General features: G+C 33.7%; 2 protein-coding genes across 2 annotated transcripts in view; one reads left to right on the plus strand and one right to left on the minus strand.

The window, feature by feature from the left end:
* Positions 1-15,964, plus strand: part of LOC114343449 (N-alpha-acetyltransferase 16, NatA auxiliary subunit) — a 504,210-nt gene that overhangs the window by 57,807 nt on the left and 430,439 nt on the right. The window lies entirely within an intron of this gene.
* The window catches only part of LOC114343448 (uncharacterized), a 179,574-nt gene continuing 175,117 nt past the window's right edge, over positions 11,508-15,964 (minus strand). Inside the window, exon 3 of the mRNA XM_028294278.2 lies at positions 11,508-14,081. Within this exon, the coding sequence (XP_028150079.2) occupies positions 11,859-14,081 (2,223 nt within the window). The 3' untranslated portion in view covers positions 11,508-11,858. The remainder of the gene's footprint in view (positions 14,082-15,964) is intronic.

A 15,964-nucleotide genomic window follows, 5' to 3' on the forward strand; every position in this document is an offset into this window, starting at 1 on the left:
GATAAACTGTTTGAAGTGGTAATTTTTATGTAAATGCTAAAACGAAACTATCAATATAATTCCGCGAGGGCGTCAATCGGCAATAAATAATTCTTATGTAGAGTTATAGCCTTGTTTAAAAAACTTTTAAGTCTTTTGAATGTGTAAATTATTGAATCACAGGTGACTCGTAACAATTGGAATGGCAAATTAAATGATGACAGAAGCTAGTTTAATGGTAGGGGAGCAAAGTATGCTAAATGTGCAGTCACTCGAGCGTTATGGGGACCTATTGGGCTGTGTCTATTAGGTCCTAAAACCAAAAAAAGTTAAGTAAAATTTTCCATTTTAGTGGGGATTTTCCATTTTTTAATTTAATTTTCCATTTCCAACAATCGTTTTTTTAGATAATAGCGCCATCGGAAAAAATCAAACAAGATAAAACTTTTTGTAATTTCATTAAGAAATGTTTAATAAACAACATATCAAAAAGTTCTACTCGAGAAGTGGGTGCTTCATTTTTATTAAACAGATGAACAACGAAGTTAGATGTTTTTTTAAATAACTCCGAAAATATAATTTTTAGAAAAAAACTGACTTGACCATTGAAAAATTCAGAAAATTTTACAAAAAAAACCTTATATAAAGATGTTTCTAAAATTAGATCTCTAGCTTCTGTAATTTTTTATTTATAACGCTAAAGTCACCCTTCTCACACATATTGGCGCACTGTAAACTAGCGTTGGAAGAAGTGCACGGTTGAGTTTTTTTAATGTAATTCTTTAACTAATTGATCAAGAGAAATTTTACAAATTGGACATGAAAGAAGATGAAATAAGCTATCCTATGGTTGTAATAAAAAGAAATAAAACGTATGGACATAAGTACGGTGTGGGCGGAAAGTGAGCCTTACATAAATTTTGTTTAAAAATGATTTAAAAATGTGTAACTACTACAATTTTACTTATAAAACTCTCAAATTTGCACAACTTAACTCTCAATCATCTTACTAAAAGATGTTTTATTCAAAAAAAATCTCAAAAATTTAATTCAAATAATACGATGTCTCAAAAAATGTATTTTTTGAAAACTTCGTAGTTTTACAGAGTTTCCACCACTTTAAGACGGTATTACTCAAGTTTGAATAAATCTAATACAATTTTTTTGCTATTTTTTTAAATCTTGGGATGCAATCTTTAAAAAACACTGAATTATTTTAGTTTAAAAATGAAATAAATAATTTATTTTTGAGAAAACTTAAAAAGATAACAAAAATGTAATACAAAAACCGAAAATTACCAGCTGAAAAAATGTATATACAGAGTGATCAAAACTTTTTTCTGTAAAACTTACCTAAAATACATTTAATAATAAGCTTCAAAAATAATAAATGTTCAACAAAAAAAAATTTTTTAGCTCTTATACAGTATGTCTGCGTAACTTGGGACCTATTGATAACTTTTTTAATATCAGTTTTACGAAAAAAAGTTATTCTTTATAAAATACTCTGCATCGTATATAACATAAGACGCAACCATCAAATATCAAATTTTTTTAATTTTGTACGAGGTATGTCAAAAAATATGAATTTCACTCAAGAGTAAAGTACCTTTATATTTCACAATATCGAAAATTTTTATAAAGTAAAGTTGTTTGGAATTAAAAACTATGTTTCAGTATGTAATTATATCCTTCTAATCGAAAATTTGTTTTTTTTTTAATATTCTTTCTAATACATTTTAATTTTTAATATTAGTCTTGTGGCATTTTTTACAATTTTAACTATTTATAATGGGAAATAAGCCACAATATTATTAAAAAATGTTTTTTATTAACGTTTCGACGCCCAAATCGGGTGCCGTTGTCAAAATACAAAATAATATTTTGTATTTTGACAACGGCACCCGATTTGGGCGTCGAAACGTTAATAAAAATCATTTTTTAATAATATTGTGGCTTATTTCCCTTTAATATTATTGTGAAAATTATTTGTTTATCTTTTTTTTTTAAGAATGAAATTCCATATTTGTTTGATTGGATTCTACTTGTTTTTCATTTAAATATCCACCATTTTGGATCCGCCATTTTGAAATTTAAATTTTTAATCTTTAATTCAGATTCAACAACCTCTTACAAATAAAGACAATAAATGTTTTAGAAAAATGTTCTTTTTTATGTTTCTTTTAGAAAATTCGCATTTTGGATCCGCCATTTTATAGTTTATAATGTTAACATTTAAGTTAGGTTTATCAAAGCTCTCAAAAATAAATATATGCAGGAATAAATACATTTTGTAAAGAAATTATGATTTTACAACTATTTTTTAAGTTATCCGCCATTTTGGATCTGCCATTATATAATTTAAATTATCAAAATTTGATTCAGGTTTAGCAACCTCTCAAAAATATCCACATATATGTAAACAAACACGTTTTATAAAAAAATTCGGATTTTACAACTACTTTTTAAGGATTTTTAGGAAAAAATCCGCCATTTTGAATCCGTCATTTTGAATTTGCAAATTGTAATGTCAGATTCGGGTTCAGCATAATCAAAACTAAAATAAAAACATTTTTTATCAAAATAAAATGTTGAATTCACCCATATTCTTAACATTATTTATACAAAACAATTGTTATTGTTTAAACAATTAATAAACAATTAGCGGCGAAATTTGTGAGTATAGTATTTTTACTACAAAAACGTTATTACGTAGGTCAAAATTTTTGACGTAAGAGAACTGTCAAAACATTAGAATGTGACTTTTCATTATTGCTATGTTTATTATAAACACGGCAATAATGAAAAGTCACATGCTAATGTTTTGACAGTTCTCTTACGTCAAAAATTTTGACCTACGTAATAACGTTTTTGTAGTAAAAATATAGAACTTTTTACTTTAACATATTTATAAACTAACAAAAAAAGTTTTAGAAAAATATAACCTTGTTTGATTTTTTCCGAAACATTGTATCTTTTCGTTCTAATTGCACTCCCCTATAAGTAAGCAATCCAAATGTGCAATAACAAATGGGGGTTTCCATTTAAGATTTTAAATTATGCGCAATTCTGATGCTGTTTAAGCGTAATCCAAATGAGTTTCTACATTGTTTCATAACCTTCGACGAAACATGGTTCCACTGGTATACACCAGAGACGAAGGAATACAGTGGACGTCACCCGGCGAACGTGCTCTGAGGAGGGCGAAGACTGTCCCAATCGGCCGGAAAGGTGATATAGGCGTAACCAGGGGGGATTTTGTGGGATATAACACCCCTCCATTTGGATACTTTGTGCTCTATACGCTTAACACCATTACTATTCCATGCCCCCCAGAGGCCATTAAGTAGTTGTAACCCCCCTTAGGATCATCCTGGTTACACCTCTGGATAGCCACCATTTTCTGAGATTCAGAAGGTGTGATGTATATTCACTTCCTGGAAAAGGGCAAGACGATCATAGGGTTTTACGATGCCGCATTATTGGCCCGACTCAACGCCGAATTTCAGAAAAAACAGCCCCAATTGGGGAAGAAAACATACTCTTCCACCATGATAACGGTCCAGTTCACCTCCGCCATCGTCATAGCCAAATTGGTCGAAATGGACTACAACCTTCTGTTTCATCCAACGCATTATCCAGATTTGGGCCTGTACGACTTCTTTTTGTTTCCAAACTTGCAAAAGTCACTCGTTAGGCAGAAACTTAAGTCTAAAAAGAGCACATCACTGCCACGGCAGCCTACTTTGCAGACCTCGAGAAAAGGTATGTTTCAGACGGGTTAAAGAATGGGGAATCGATGGGTCAAGTGTATCGAGCTAAAAGGAGACAACGTTCAAAAATAAATCACCACTTTTCCAAAACTTTCGTTTTTCTTTTGAAGGCTAAGTACTTATCGAACCGCCCTGTGCGCTTATTCTTGAATCGAGAGAAAATTTTACTCCCCACTAAGCTAACTCACTTTTCTACTCCTTCATAATTTCTCTCGATTTTAAAAAGCTGTATTCTTGAACAGAGGGAGTAGAAAGGGAGGAGAGAAACTGTGAACAGTGTTGCCGGATTGTTGTTGAAAATTTCAACCAATCACAAAAGTTAATTATTGGCAAATGACATGACATGATACCGTCAACTGTCAACTTGATCATTTGTTTTTGTTTACAATTACATTTTACATTATTTTTCAACAAATAAAACACATAGTTTTTCTGTAGAGTGTAGAGTCTCTGACTATTTTCCTAAATAGATCTCTTGGCTAGTTGTTTTGATTGTGGCTTTCAATTTCTTTGCATATACATGTTGTGATAGTAGTATTGTTTATCAGCTTTGCACCTTTGTTTTATTTCTTTGTTGAGATTTCTTAAACTTAACATTCAACCAAAGAATACCCCATCCAATGGATGGAGTATTCTTTGATTAAACTGTGCTTAAACTAGCCTTTATTTTCTCCTTCTGTATGTACACAACGTTGACAAAGAGTTCTCGTGTTCTCACTAACTTTACATGTTTTGTTATTCAGTGTCAAAAATACAGTTATTTTTGTGAAATACAATTATTTTTATATTGACAGCTTTTGACATAGTTCCTCATCGTTCCACGAATATATGAAACCAAAATATTTTTCATACTGTCGAAAAGTTATCATGAATGTAATACCTTTGGAATTAGGTAAAATGGGACTCGTTAATGAGTGTGATACATTTTCTGCATGACTTTAGACCTGGTGTATATCCTTTTTAGTTTGAACATTGATCTTAAATTTAGTTTTTTTACCTGTAAAGCACCCTTTATATTCTGTGGAAAGTCATATATCAGGTAGCTGTTATAATATTGTTTAATATAGATACATAAACGAGGTGCTGTAAGGAACACCCAAATACATAGAAAATATAGAGACAAAGGGACATGTATTTTGTCAAATAGAAAATTTATAACCATATTGGCCATTTTGTAATAGGACATTTCAAAAATATTTTAGCAAACAACCACCTATTTTGTTAATACCCGTATGAACTACCATTCGTGCCATAAAAAGCAATATCCTTGTTTATTATGTATATCGTAAATTGTGTAATTGTAACAGGCAAGCCCTCTTTTATAAAAAAATCACTTCTGTCTCCGTTTGGAGCAACCTGAACTGCTTGCAAGTTAAAACAACATACTGCAGTTGACGAAGAAGACAGTTTTAAATCGTTTTCTTTTTCTAATTGACTTTGGTTCTTTTTATTAATGTGAGGATCAAAGCTTTCCTGTTTTTTCTGCTTCTCTTCATTGGATAGATTTTTAAAATATTCACAGAAAAACATGCATCTTTTTTTGGGTAAAAAAAATTTAAATATTGTACTCAGTATTGAAAGAAAATATTTCCATATAAATGCTTTCTAATAGACTGTTACCTAATTATTTTCTGTGCACTGCTTTAGACACAACTAATACATTTCAGATAAGTTCAAGTCCCCCTTTAAATAGATTCTCTGTTTGCGAGCTCAGCAGTAATAATATTCCATTACAGGAAAAGAATCTATATGCCTTCTTGCGAAAATATTTCTTTCATCATCTATACTTGGACATTCAGTCTTTAAAAATTTTTTTAACGTTCAAAGCCAACTCTGAAGTGTAAAATTTAGAAATCTAACTGTTTGTAACTAAATGTAAGAATGCAGGGAAAAATACCTGTTGGAAGACCTAAAAAGAGATGGGAAGACGAAGTCGATGAGGATGCCAGGAACTTCCTGGGAACGCGTTCATGGAAAAGAACAGCGGTAAATCGAAATGATTGGAGAAGCTTGTTGAAGGAGGCCAAGGCTCGATTTGGGCTGTAGTGCCATTGAATGGATGGAACAGTTACAAAATGAAACAACTCGAATTCTTACACTTTGGAACTAAAATAATTACCATTTCATGACAAAATACATGTGTGACATCTTCACTGAACGTTATTATAGAGTTCTAAAGCTATTTCTTTGTGGCATTTTTGTAATTAACTATCTATATATTCTAATTGGGAAATAAGCCACAATTTAATTGAAAAAATAATTTTGTTAACGCTTCAACTTCCAATTCAGACGTCGCGTCGTTGACAAAATATTAATACATATTTAATATCAATAATCCGAATTGGAAATCGAAACGTTAATAAAATTATTTTTTCAATTAGATTGTGGCTTATTTCCCAATTAGAATAGTTAATTAGAGTTGTTACAATTTGTAATTCGTAAATATTGGTTATTGAAGCACTTCCCCAATATTTAGCACGAAACCCCTATAATTCAAACTTTTTACTTATTGTAATATCTATGTATAGATATGTAATAGACATTATTCTATAGATATGTGATAGAAACTTATCCATAAATCTGCATATAGAAGTTTGTGGATTGAAGGATAAGTTTCTGTGTAAAACAACAAGATCTAGCTATGACATTAGGAACCCTCTCAATAAAAAAACATCTCTAAATTATAATTAAAAACCAGCGGCTTAAGAGTTAGATACAATCTGATCAGCTAAAATATTTCAGACAGAAAAGATTATATTATGTGACAGAGACATACATAGAAGACTTACTATTGCAGAAACAGCTATGGATGTGATGAAACTGGTATATAACAATTTGGAAAAATTTAACCATAACAATGCAAACAAAGTTAAAGCTGGTAAGAGCTCTAATTTTTCCATAGCCACATATGCATGGGAAACATGAATATTGAAGAAAGCAGATAGAAATAAAATAGACGGTGTTGAGACCTCTCCGCTTTTTTAGGGTTATGTATTGTTATTTTCACTCCCATTTTCAATTTCTCTTACATATATCAATAGAAAATGTTACTCCCTTGGGGAGTGACATTTCTCTCAAAAATTAAGAGAATTTGTTTCAAGAATACAGCATTTTCGGTTTTAGTTAGCCACGTCCACTTTTATGCCACTTTCTCTTACCATTTCTACTCCCCGAAATTCAAGAATAAGGGCCCTGGTGTTTTAAATTTTTGTTTGTTTAAGCATAATTGCTATTAGGTGGTAACCATATACCATTATGTACGTTAGGATGCAGTGTATGCCTTGTATTTCTGAAATGAAACCGTTTTAAAAATAACCATAATAATTAAAATGTTTTTCACAGAAAAATAAATCGCGTTTTTTTTATCTCCTTTCTAAATTTTTTTATCTAGTAATTAAAAAGTAACTACTTATGTAGTACTTTACGAACACCGCGTGATAAGATCATGAAGTTGATTAGTTGATACCACAATGAGAACGTACCAGTCATAGAACTTGTTTCAATTTCTTTGATAACTTAGACACTAGGGTGTGGCAAAACGATTTACATAATTATTGTAATACATACACTGACAAATTTAACTATTTCCCATGCGAAAACCTGATTTTACTTAGTAACAATTCACTTCCTCTTTAGTATGGAGTTGTGTATCTACTGTTTATATAATATTATTTTATTTTAACAATAATTTTTCATTCGAGGAAACATGTTATAAAACGTTTTGTTGCTATTTATAATCATTAGCCTACAAAAAGGACCTAACATAATTCGTTAATACTTCGATTCCTGATAGATTAAAAAAATATATAGGAGAATATTCTAATGGTAATAAATGGAAATAATCGGTAATAATATGAATATATGCTTAGTATTTTTTTTACTAATTTTTATAATACTAAACACTTAGTATTTTTTTTTCTGAAGTACATGTCAAGCAAGTCACAACAAAATGTACGAAGATTACAACATAATAAGAAGTGACATAGTGACTAAAAATAAACAAGAAAAAAACTAAATTTATGATTGTCTCAAAAACACAACATGGAAATAAAAGGTTAATGATATAGCAAACCCAAATAGAAAAAGTAAAGACATACAAATATCTGGGAACCTGGGTTGATGACAAAAATGACCAAAGCAAAGAAATTAAAGTCCGAATTGAAACTGCAAGGCAAGCATTTGTAAAAATGAAGACACTGCTTACAAACAAAGACCTTCAGTCGCCTCTCAGATTGAGGGCTCTAAGATGCTACATATTTTCTATATTACTATACGGAATGGAAGCTTGGACATTAAAGAGACAACACGTAAGAAAAATAGAAGCGTTCGAAATGTGGTGTTACAGAAGAATATTGAAAATTCAGTGGGTTCAAAGGATTACCAATGTTGAAGTGCTACGACGTTTAAATAAGGAGTTAGAAATTATGAACAGTATAAAAACTAGAAAACTGGAATATTTGGGTCACATTACCAGAGGAGAAAAATATGAGTTGCTGAGAATTATTATACAAGGAAGGATCCAAGGAAGAAGAAGCATATGAAGAAGACGCATCTCCTGGCTGAGGAACCTTAGAGAATGGTTTAACTGTAGTTCATTACAACTGTTCAGAGCAGCAGCCAACAAAGTGGCCATAGCCATTATGATATTCAACCTCCGATAGAAGAGGGAACTTTAAGAAGAAGAAGAAGTGACACACATACACTTGTAAGATGAATTAAAAACGAGCACATGAAACGAATAAAACAGCTCATAAATTTACCAGATGAGCACCAATGTTTCTTTCAACAAGGTTTTGTTTTCATTAGAATACAATAGACCCACATTCCTATGTTTGATCGACTTGAAGAAGTATTTGACAGAGAAGACTTAACCCTTTCGCTACGGATGACTCGAAAGACGTCGTTCACTTGAGGCTGCCGATATACTAAAGTAAGTTGTATATCCGTGCCGATGATGGCGTCGAAAGACGTTATCCGCCTGTGACTTAAAAATCGAATGACGTCTTTCGGCGTCATCCGCAGAGAAATGATTTAAAGATGTAATGTATCTCGTGTATAATAAACAGATCCCGCTGGATATTGTAAAAACAATTGAAAACCTCTAGCAAACAATAAGATGAAAATAAGAATACATGGACAACTACAGGTCGATTCAAACACAGGTCACGTCACAGTTCCGCGTCGAACGGAATAATCCGTCATAAAAAAATATTCTTTAATAGAAATTTGTCGCTTGCGTTCACATTCATCCGTTGCCGAACAGTTTCCATTCTAAGGCTTTCGAAGAATGAGTGGCCCGCTGAATTTTAAATTTGGTCAGACTATCTGTTTGGTGACCGTCTTTTTGGTGTTCTCTTCGGAATGTGTTCAGAAACAATTAATTTCTCTAAATTATAGTTACCTCTGCGATCCACGTGAGCAAAAACTGTTGAATTCGCTGCAGACATGTTGCCTTTTGTAATGTCAAGTTGGTTAAGAGTGGAAACGTTTGTTCTATGAGCTCTCTGAGGTATGCGAAGCATTCTTTTCGAACACCACACCTCAAAGGAATAAATTTTTGGCGTTCTTGTGCGCGAAGAGTCCAGGTTTCTGCTCCGTATAGAAATATTAAGAATACAAGTGCATTCACCAGTTTCATCTTTATTTTTTGAGAGATCGATCTATCTTTCCAAACCAATGAGTCTCCGAACTTCTGCTACGCAGTTGTCATCGTTAATTATACTCCTAGATCCGAGATAGTTGAAGCTGTCTCTACTATCTGGTTGTCCTGCAAGTGGTTACTCAGCTGAATAATTTTGAATCTTTCTATGACCATTATTTTCGTCTTGTCTTTTCTAATCTTAATTTTAATGCTTTCCAACATAACTCTTCGCAGGAGATCTAGCTAAAATTAAATTAGAAATTTTTCTGTTTTTCTGTAACCGGGCACTGTTACTCCACCTACCTGTCCTTCGAAAGCCATCCTCGTGACATGTTCACCACATATATTGAATAAGTCAAATGATAAAACGTATCCTTGTATAACTCATCTCTCTACTCTAAATTGCCTTAAGAACCTCTGATCTGGTCGTACTGTTGCCGTATTGGACTGGTAAAGATTTTTAATACGTGTCACCGGGTGTATCGGTATACCTTTACCCATCTCTATCAAAGTGGACCAAATATTTATCTAGCTATACAATCGAATGACTCCTGGTAGTCAACAGGCACTAAATACACCTGGCAGTATATTATCATAGTTACTTGAAATTATAAGTAGTATTTTGTATTTTGACAACGAAACCCGATTTGGGCTTCGAAACGTTAATACAATTATTTTTTCAATTTAATTGTGGCTTTTTCCCATATAAATAGTTAATCATAAAAATGCCACAAGGAAATAGCTTCAGAACAACATTACTTGAAATTCTCTCGACTTCTCAATGAGTTGTCTCAGGTTAAGTATTTGCTCAAGTGTAGGTAAGTTTTCCCGAATTTCAAACAGCGACACAGATAAAATGGATATGATTTTGTCACCTTTGTCACCTAGTGATTGCAGCATTTCTCCTGGTATTGCGTCAATTCCTGGGTTTTATTTCTTTTTAGCGATTTAATTACATCTTTTACTTCAAACAGCAAAACAGTAGGTTGTCTAGGGTAATCAGAGGGCCATATATTTTCTGCTGGAGTTTGTTATTTTTATATAAATCGCTACAGTAGTTTCTCCACGGTTTCAATATTTCGTCAATATCGGTTTTTAGATTACCTTCTTTATCCACCATAGATCAAGTTTTAGGTTTAAATAAGGACTGCTTACTTTGGTAAGGAGTTTGAGCTCTTGAAATGAATATTCGGTTCTTCCCATATTTGGGAGATATAGTCCGCTTTGTCTTTGCGGCGTTGCCTTCGTAATTTTTTCGATAACGCTGCGTATTAATCGTTGGTTCCAAATCTAGTTTTATGTTCTTTTCTGTATTGAATCACAGTTTAAGTGACATCAGTTATCCATGGTTTACGATTTTTGAAAAGGGTATCGTATAGACATCTACAGTCTTGATTATTTTGTCTATGGGATAGATCCAACTAATGTTTTCAAGATTACTATTTTCTTGATCCAAAGAAAGGTTTTTTTAAGTTCTTAATATCTTGTATGTTTCTTATGTCAAGAGCCTTGTATGTTTCTTATGCCAAGAAAAGGATAATGAAGTTTGGATGTCGCTTAATACCGGGAATTGAGCCCCTCTTCTTCTCGGCCGTGCTCACCTCACATAATTAGCGACCACGACCGAACAAGAGGACCCACTTCACCACTACAAGCTCTTACGATACAGTATAATATCTCTTTATATTTGCATTTTCAAGTCACTCAACTTTTATATGATTAAAGTTAGGATAATAAGTTCGTCAAGATAGTGTTTTTAATTTGATCTATTACAGAAAATTAAAAAAAATATTCAGAGTGTGCCATCTACAATATTTTATAGTAGCGGTGCTACCAATAGTACCTGAAAATATAGGAATCGAGATATTAGCGAATTATATTACTTGTTGTACACACTATGGATATATTTTATTAAAAAGCTGGTAAAAACAAAAAAAATGTATGGCTTCCACTGTTTGGAACTATATAGGTGAAAGCAATTTTTCTTCTAGACAAGATTCATCAATTACAAATGATTATCATTCTCTCTTTCTTCATTGCCTTAATTAATATTCGAGGTCGACTTAAAATCATAAATTAAAATATGTTTTAAAATATAAATAACAACAAACAACATTTCGGCATTTTCTATATTTTACTACTCAAATTTTTGACAAGTTGGACCTCCTATTTAAACTTATTCACGATTAAGTAATACCAATTTGTATGTACATTTGCTTCAATATCATCTGGACAAGATGACAGTCATATTTTGATTAAATTACAAATGAATAAATTACTGTCCAAGTCCTCTGTCAAAATTGTACCAAACAATATTGAATACGCGTTACAAATCAGGACGATACAGTTTCCTACCGTTCTTATCACCGAACTAACACGATCACAGACCAATTTTATCATAATAGGCACTAGAAATTCAAATTTGATATAAAAATTTAGTTCCACTATTGCCTATCACAGCACATTCATCTTTCTACGTCAGCAGTCTTTTCGTTTCTTCTCCGTCTCGCCTTGGAGTAGTAGAATCCGGAGCCTTGGTCTTTTCTTTGAGCTAATTGAGGAGTAAGGAAGTAGAAATGTGCTCCATCATCACCTGGAAGCTGATATGATATGAAGGAACCATCTTGCGACTCACTAGATGGTACTTCGTATGGTATAGCTTTGATTATTTCGGAATTTTGTTTTGGTATAGGTCTAGGTGAATATCTCACCACGTTAGGATAGTTGGGAGGATTATTAACCGGTATGATTTCGGCGTCTGGGTTGATGTTAGGTCTGGGGTGAACGTAATTTACTAAAGTATCCCCTTCCAAGGAGATGGGTCTTTGTTGATAACTACCTTGTTGGTAATTACCTTGTTGTAGAGGACTTGGTTCTATTTGGGGAATTGGCGTCGTTGCTGCTGGTAGCTTTCTTCCAAACACAGTGAAATATGTTTTAGTTCTATCATCAAAGTAGTTTTCGTCAGGTTTGGTGTAATAACCTTGGTAAACTGGATTAGGAGTTGCCTCAAAGGAGTATTCTGATATAGGTCTAGGTGTTGCTACATTTTGTACGTAATTAGGTCTCGGAGTCACTACTTCTTGCGGATACTCTGGTGGTGCTGCTGTCGTGTAGTAAGGTCTTTCTGTAGTCTGCTGATAAAATACAGGTCTTTGATTTTCCTGATATTTTGGTGCTTCACTAGGAATAATTTGAATAGCTTGTTGAATTTCAACGGTATATTTCGGGGGTATTGGTTGAAACTGATCCTGTTCATCAACTTGAGGAGATGGTTTGAAGTTTGTTTGTTGGGATGGATAGTTAGCTGCTTGGAAACTAAACTGATAAACTGGCTTGGGAGCATTTCGGAAAGTAGTCCTAGGAGTTGTGTAGTACTGTTGTATCTGGTCCTTTAATTTGTTAATGTGAATATTGAAGGTATCTTGACTAACTGGCTGTTGAATAAATCTGAACCTCGGCTTTTGCGTGTTATATGGTTTAGCTGTTACATATACATATTGAGGCTTTCTTTGTCTTTGCGGAGCGATAGGTCTTGGCCTTACATAGTAGGGTTCATTATTTTCAACATAAGTATTCGTTTTGACAGGAACTTCCGGTTCTCTTTCTTGCTCTTCATAAAAGTAATATTGAGCAGGTCGTAAAGTTGTTTTTGGTGCTTTTCCTTTTCTAAAGTTATTTCGTTTTCCCGTTTCTTCTGTTACAGAATTAGTGTCAATATTATTGGACGTACTCTGGTACTTTAGAGGAACAGCAGTGGTAGTAACCCTTGCAGGTGGTCCATACTCTTTGATGAGTGGTTGGTTGGATATTTCATTTTCGTAACTGTATACCTTAGGAGGTGTTTCTGCAGGTTTGATGGGTCTAAGAATAGTTACACCAGGTTTCCTTCTTTGTGTTGGTTGGTATTTTGGTCTTTGAGGCACAGTAAATACTTCTGGAACAATAGTGACAGATTTTATAGTAGGGCGAGGAGTTGTAGAAGTTCTGATTTCTTTAATATATTGCTGATTCTTGACCGGATAAATTTTAACTGTCTTAGGGGGTACGTTTGTTTTCTTGGTCGTGGTAGGTGTCAAAGTGGTTGATTTAGTTATGGTAATCGTTACTTGTGTGGTTGTTGGTTTTCTGTATCGTTGTGGTTTTCTGGTCGGACTAACACCCGTAGTGTCTTCAAGTTGAGCAAAGAAGTTTGGAGGAGGCGGTAAGATTATGCCTGGTACTAAAGGGCCAGCAGGCACAGCGGAGGAATTATCCTTTGGGTAGTAAAAACTGTAAGGTGGCGGATAGTAGATCGATGGGTCGTCGTAATCTATGTAGTCTGTCTGATTTCCTGGCGGCGGGAGTATTACGGCTCCGGGGGGCAAATAACTTAAGGAAGGCGGCAATGTTCCGTTCAAGTTGACTGGGGGTAACGGCAACCCCCCTGGTAATTCCCCCGGCGGAGCGTTGCCAGGTATTGGCATCGGAGCTGACCAGGGAGTAAAGTTGGCCGAATCGGGATTGTAAGGTTGGAAGAACGGCGCGGGTGGGGGATAGCCTTCGGGGGGCGAAATTGAGTTGAGGGCTTCTTCGTACGTTCCATTAAACGTTCTCGAAGAGTTTGTGCCCAGGATTTGGAGCGGCCCGTTTTCAGTGAGCTGGACAGGAAAGGGCGGCGGAATCTTCGGGTTCTTGGGGATTTTAACCTGGAAAAATTAAAACATGGTATATTAGTAATTTGTAGCTAAGATAAAGTTTGTTTTAATAAATATGTAGTAACAAATTAATAAAAGTTATTTGGAGCACGCCCCCCCCTCTCTCTCTCTCTATGTCTCACTCTTTCGATCTCTCTCTCTCTCTCCCTGTCTTTTTTGCTTTCTCTTTCTATCTTTCGCTCTCTCTCCCCCTCTTCCTCAGTCTTTTTCACCCCCTCTACTTCAGTCTCCCTCACTCGCTCTCTCTCTATCTCTGAAACGCTGCTTTTGTTTTTTAAATTCTCGATTTCTAAATAACAGACACCACCAGAGCTTTTCTGGAGCTTTTTACTGGTGGAGGAATATTCTGAAGTATATTTACTTGTATAATATTGGTCGTTTTATACGGCAAATAATATTCCATGAGAGATATTGGAAAAAATATATTAACTAAAAATAGATATGATAGAACAAAGAAACACTCAATTGATAGCTTATTATTTTTTGTCAACAATAATAACGAAGACGAGAATAGTAAAGAGAAAGGAACACCTGTTACCGTTTATAGATAGCTGCATTTCAGAGGAGGTCCAGATAAATAATTTAGAGTGGAGAAAGGAATAAAGCAAGTAAACTGCCCAAGCCTACCATTGTTTCTATTAGTAGGTGGACAGTATTTTTAAAAGAGATACTACGCTTACAACGAATAACAAAATGTGGAAAGTACTAACCTTTTTGAAATTTGAAATACTAAAAATATTGTGGTAAAAAAAAATAACAGTAACTGAAAAATGTCGACATTATATGTTTATATCGACATTAAATCAAGTCGGCCAACATCAGCCTACAGACGAAACAATACCTATCTGACAAGCTAGATTAGAAAATAGCTTATAGGAAAACTAAATTAATCCTCTTATACCCCTTTTTTCTTCTTCGGGCGGTATCTCCGCTGTGAAGATTGGCTATCATCATACCAATTTTAACCCTGGATACTAGATCGAGAAATTGCCCACAGGATACAGGCTGGTTGGTTTAACTGGAAGAGAAGTGAAAGAGTTTCTCAGGATATTCTCATCCAAACGCTATTCTTTCCCGAATGTTTCCCTTCGTAGTTAATTGTAGCGTTTGGTATCTATCTTCAAGTGTAAGAAGCTTCACATACTATAGTTTTGTGTTCTTAATGGCCAACATTTCAAGACTACTACAAACAGACACCTAATAGTGCCTAACCTACATCAAACAGGGACCTAATAGTAATACACGAACGACAACTGCAAAATGGAAAATTAATAATTAAAAAATATAAATATTAGCAATTAAAATAAACCTCCAAATCGTTTCACGGAAGAAAGTAACACAATAGTATGGTACGAAGACATAGGACAACAACAGAATTTAAGGAAATTGAAACCGTATAGACTAGACATATGACTAGATCGATACCAAATATAAATTATATAACTGCTGAAATAGCAATACATACATTTATTGGCAAAAAGAGATACAGAATTTAAAAATGGAAATGAAGCTCAATAAAACAAAACTTATGATAATAAATGAAGATGAGGAAAAAGAAAGGAATACCTTATAATAGTCACGGAACAAGTAATAGAACAAGTATCTACTTTTGAATACTTGGCAATTATAATAACAGATGATGAGAAAACGGACATGGCAATAAGTAATAAGCTGAAGAAGGCTACTAAAGTGTATTACTCATTAAATAATACAATTTTTGTCAAATCAGAAATAGAAAAGAAAACTAAACTCATGAGTATACAACAGTATTGGGACCGTGCAAGTTCGGAAAAGCGACACCTTTCATAGCTTCATAGCTCGGCAACTTTTTTCGCACTTTTAATCATATTGGCCAATCATGTTGGTCCTGGTTG

This window comes from Diabrotica virgifera, chromosome 5 (genome assembly GCF_917563875.1).
Source record: "Diabrotica virgifera virgifera chromosome 5, PGI_DIABVI_V3a".
In the NCBI taxonomy this organism is placed as follows: domain Eukaryota; kingdom Metazoa; phylum Arthropoda; class Insecta; order Coleoptera; family Chrysomelidae; genus Diabrotica; species Diabrotica virgifera.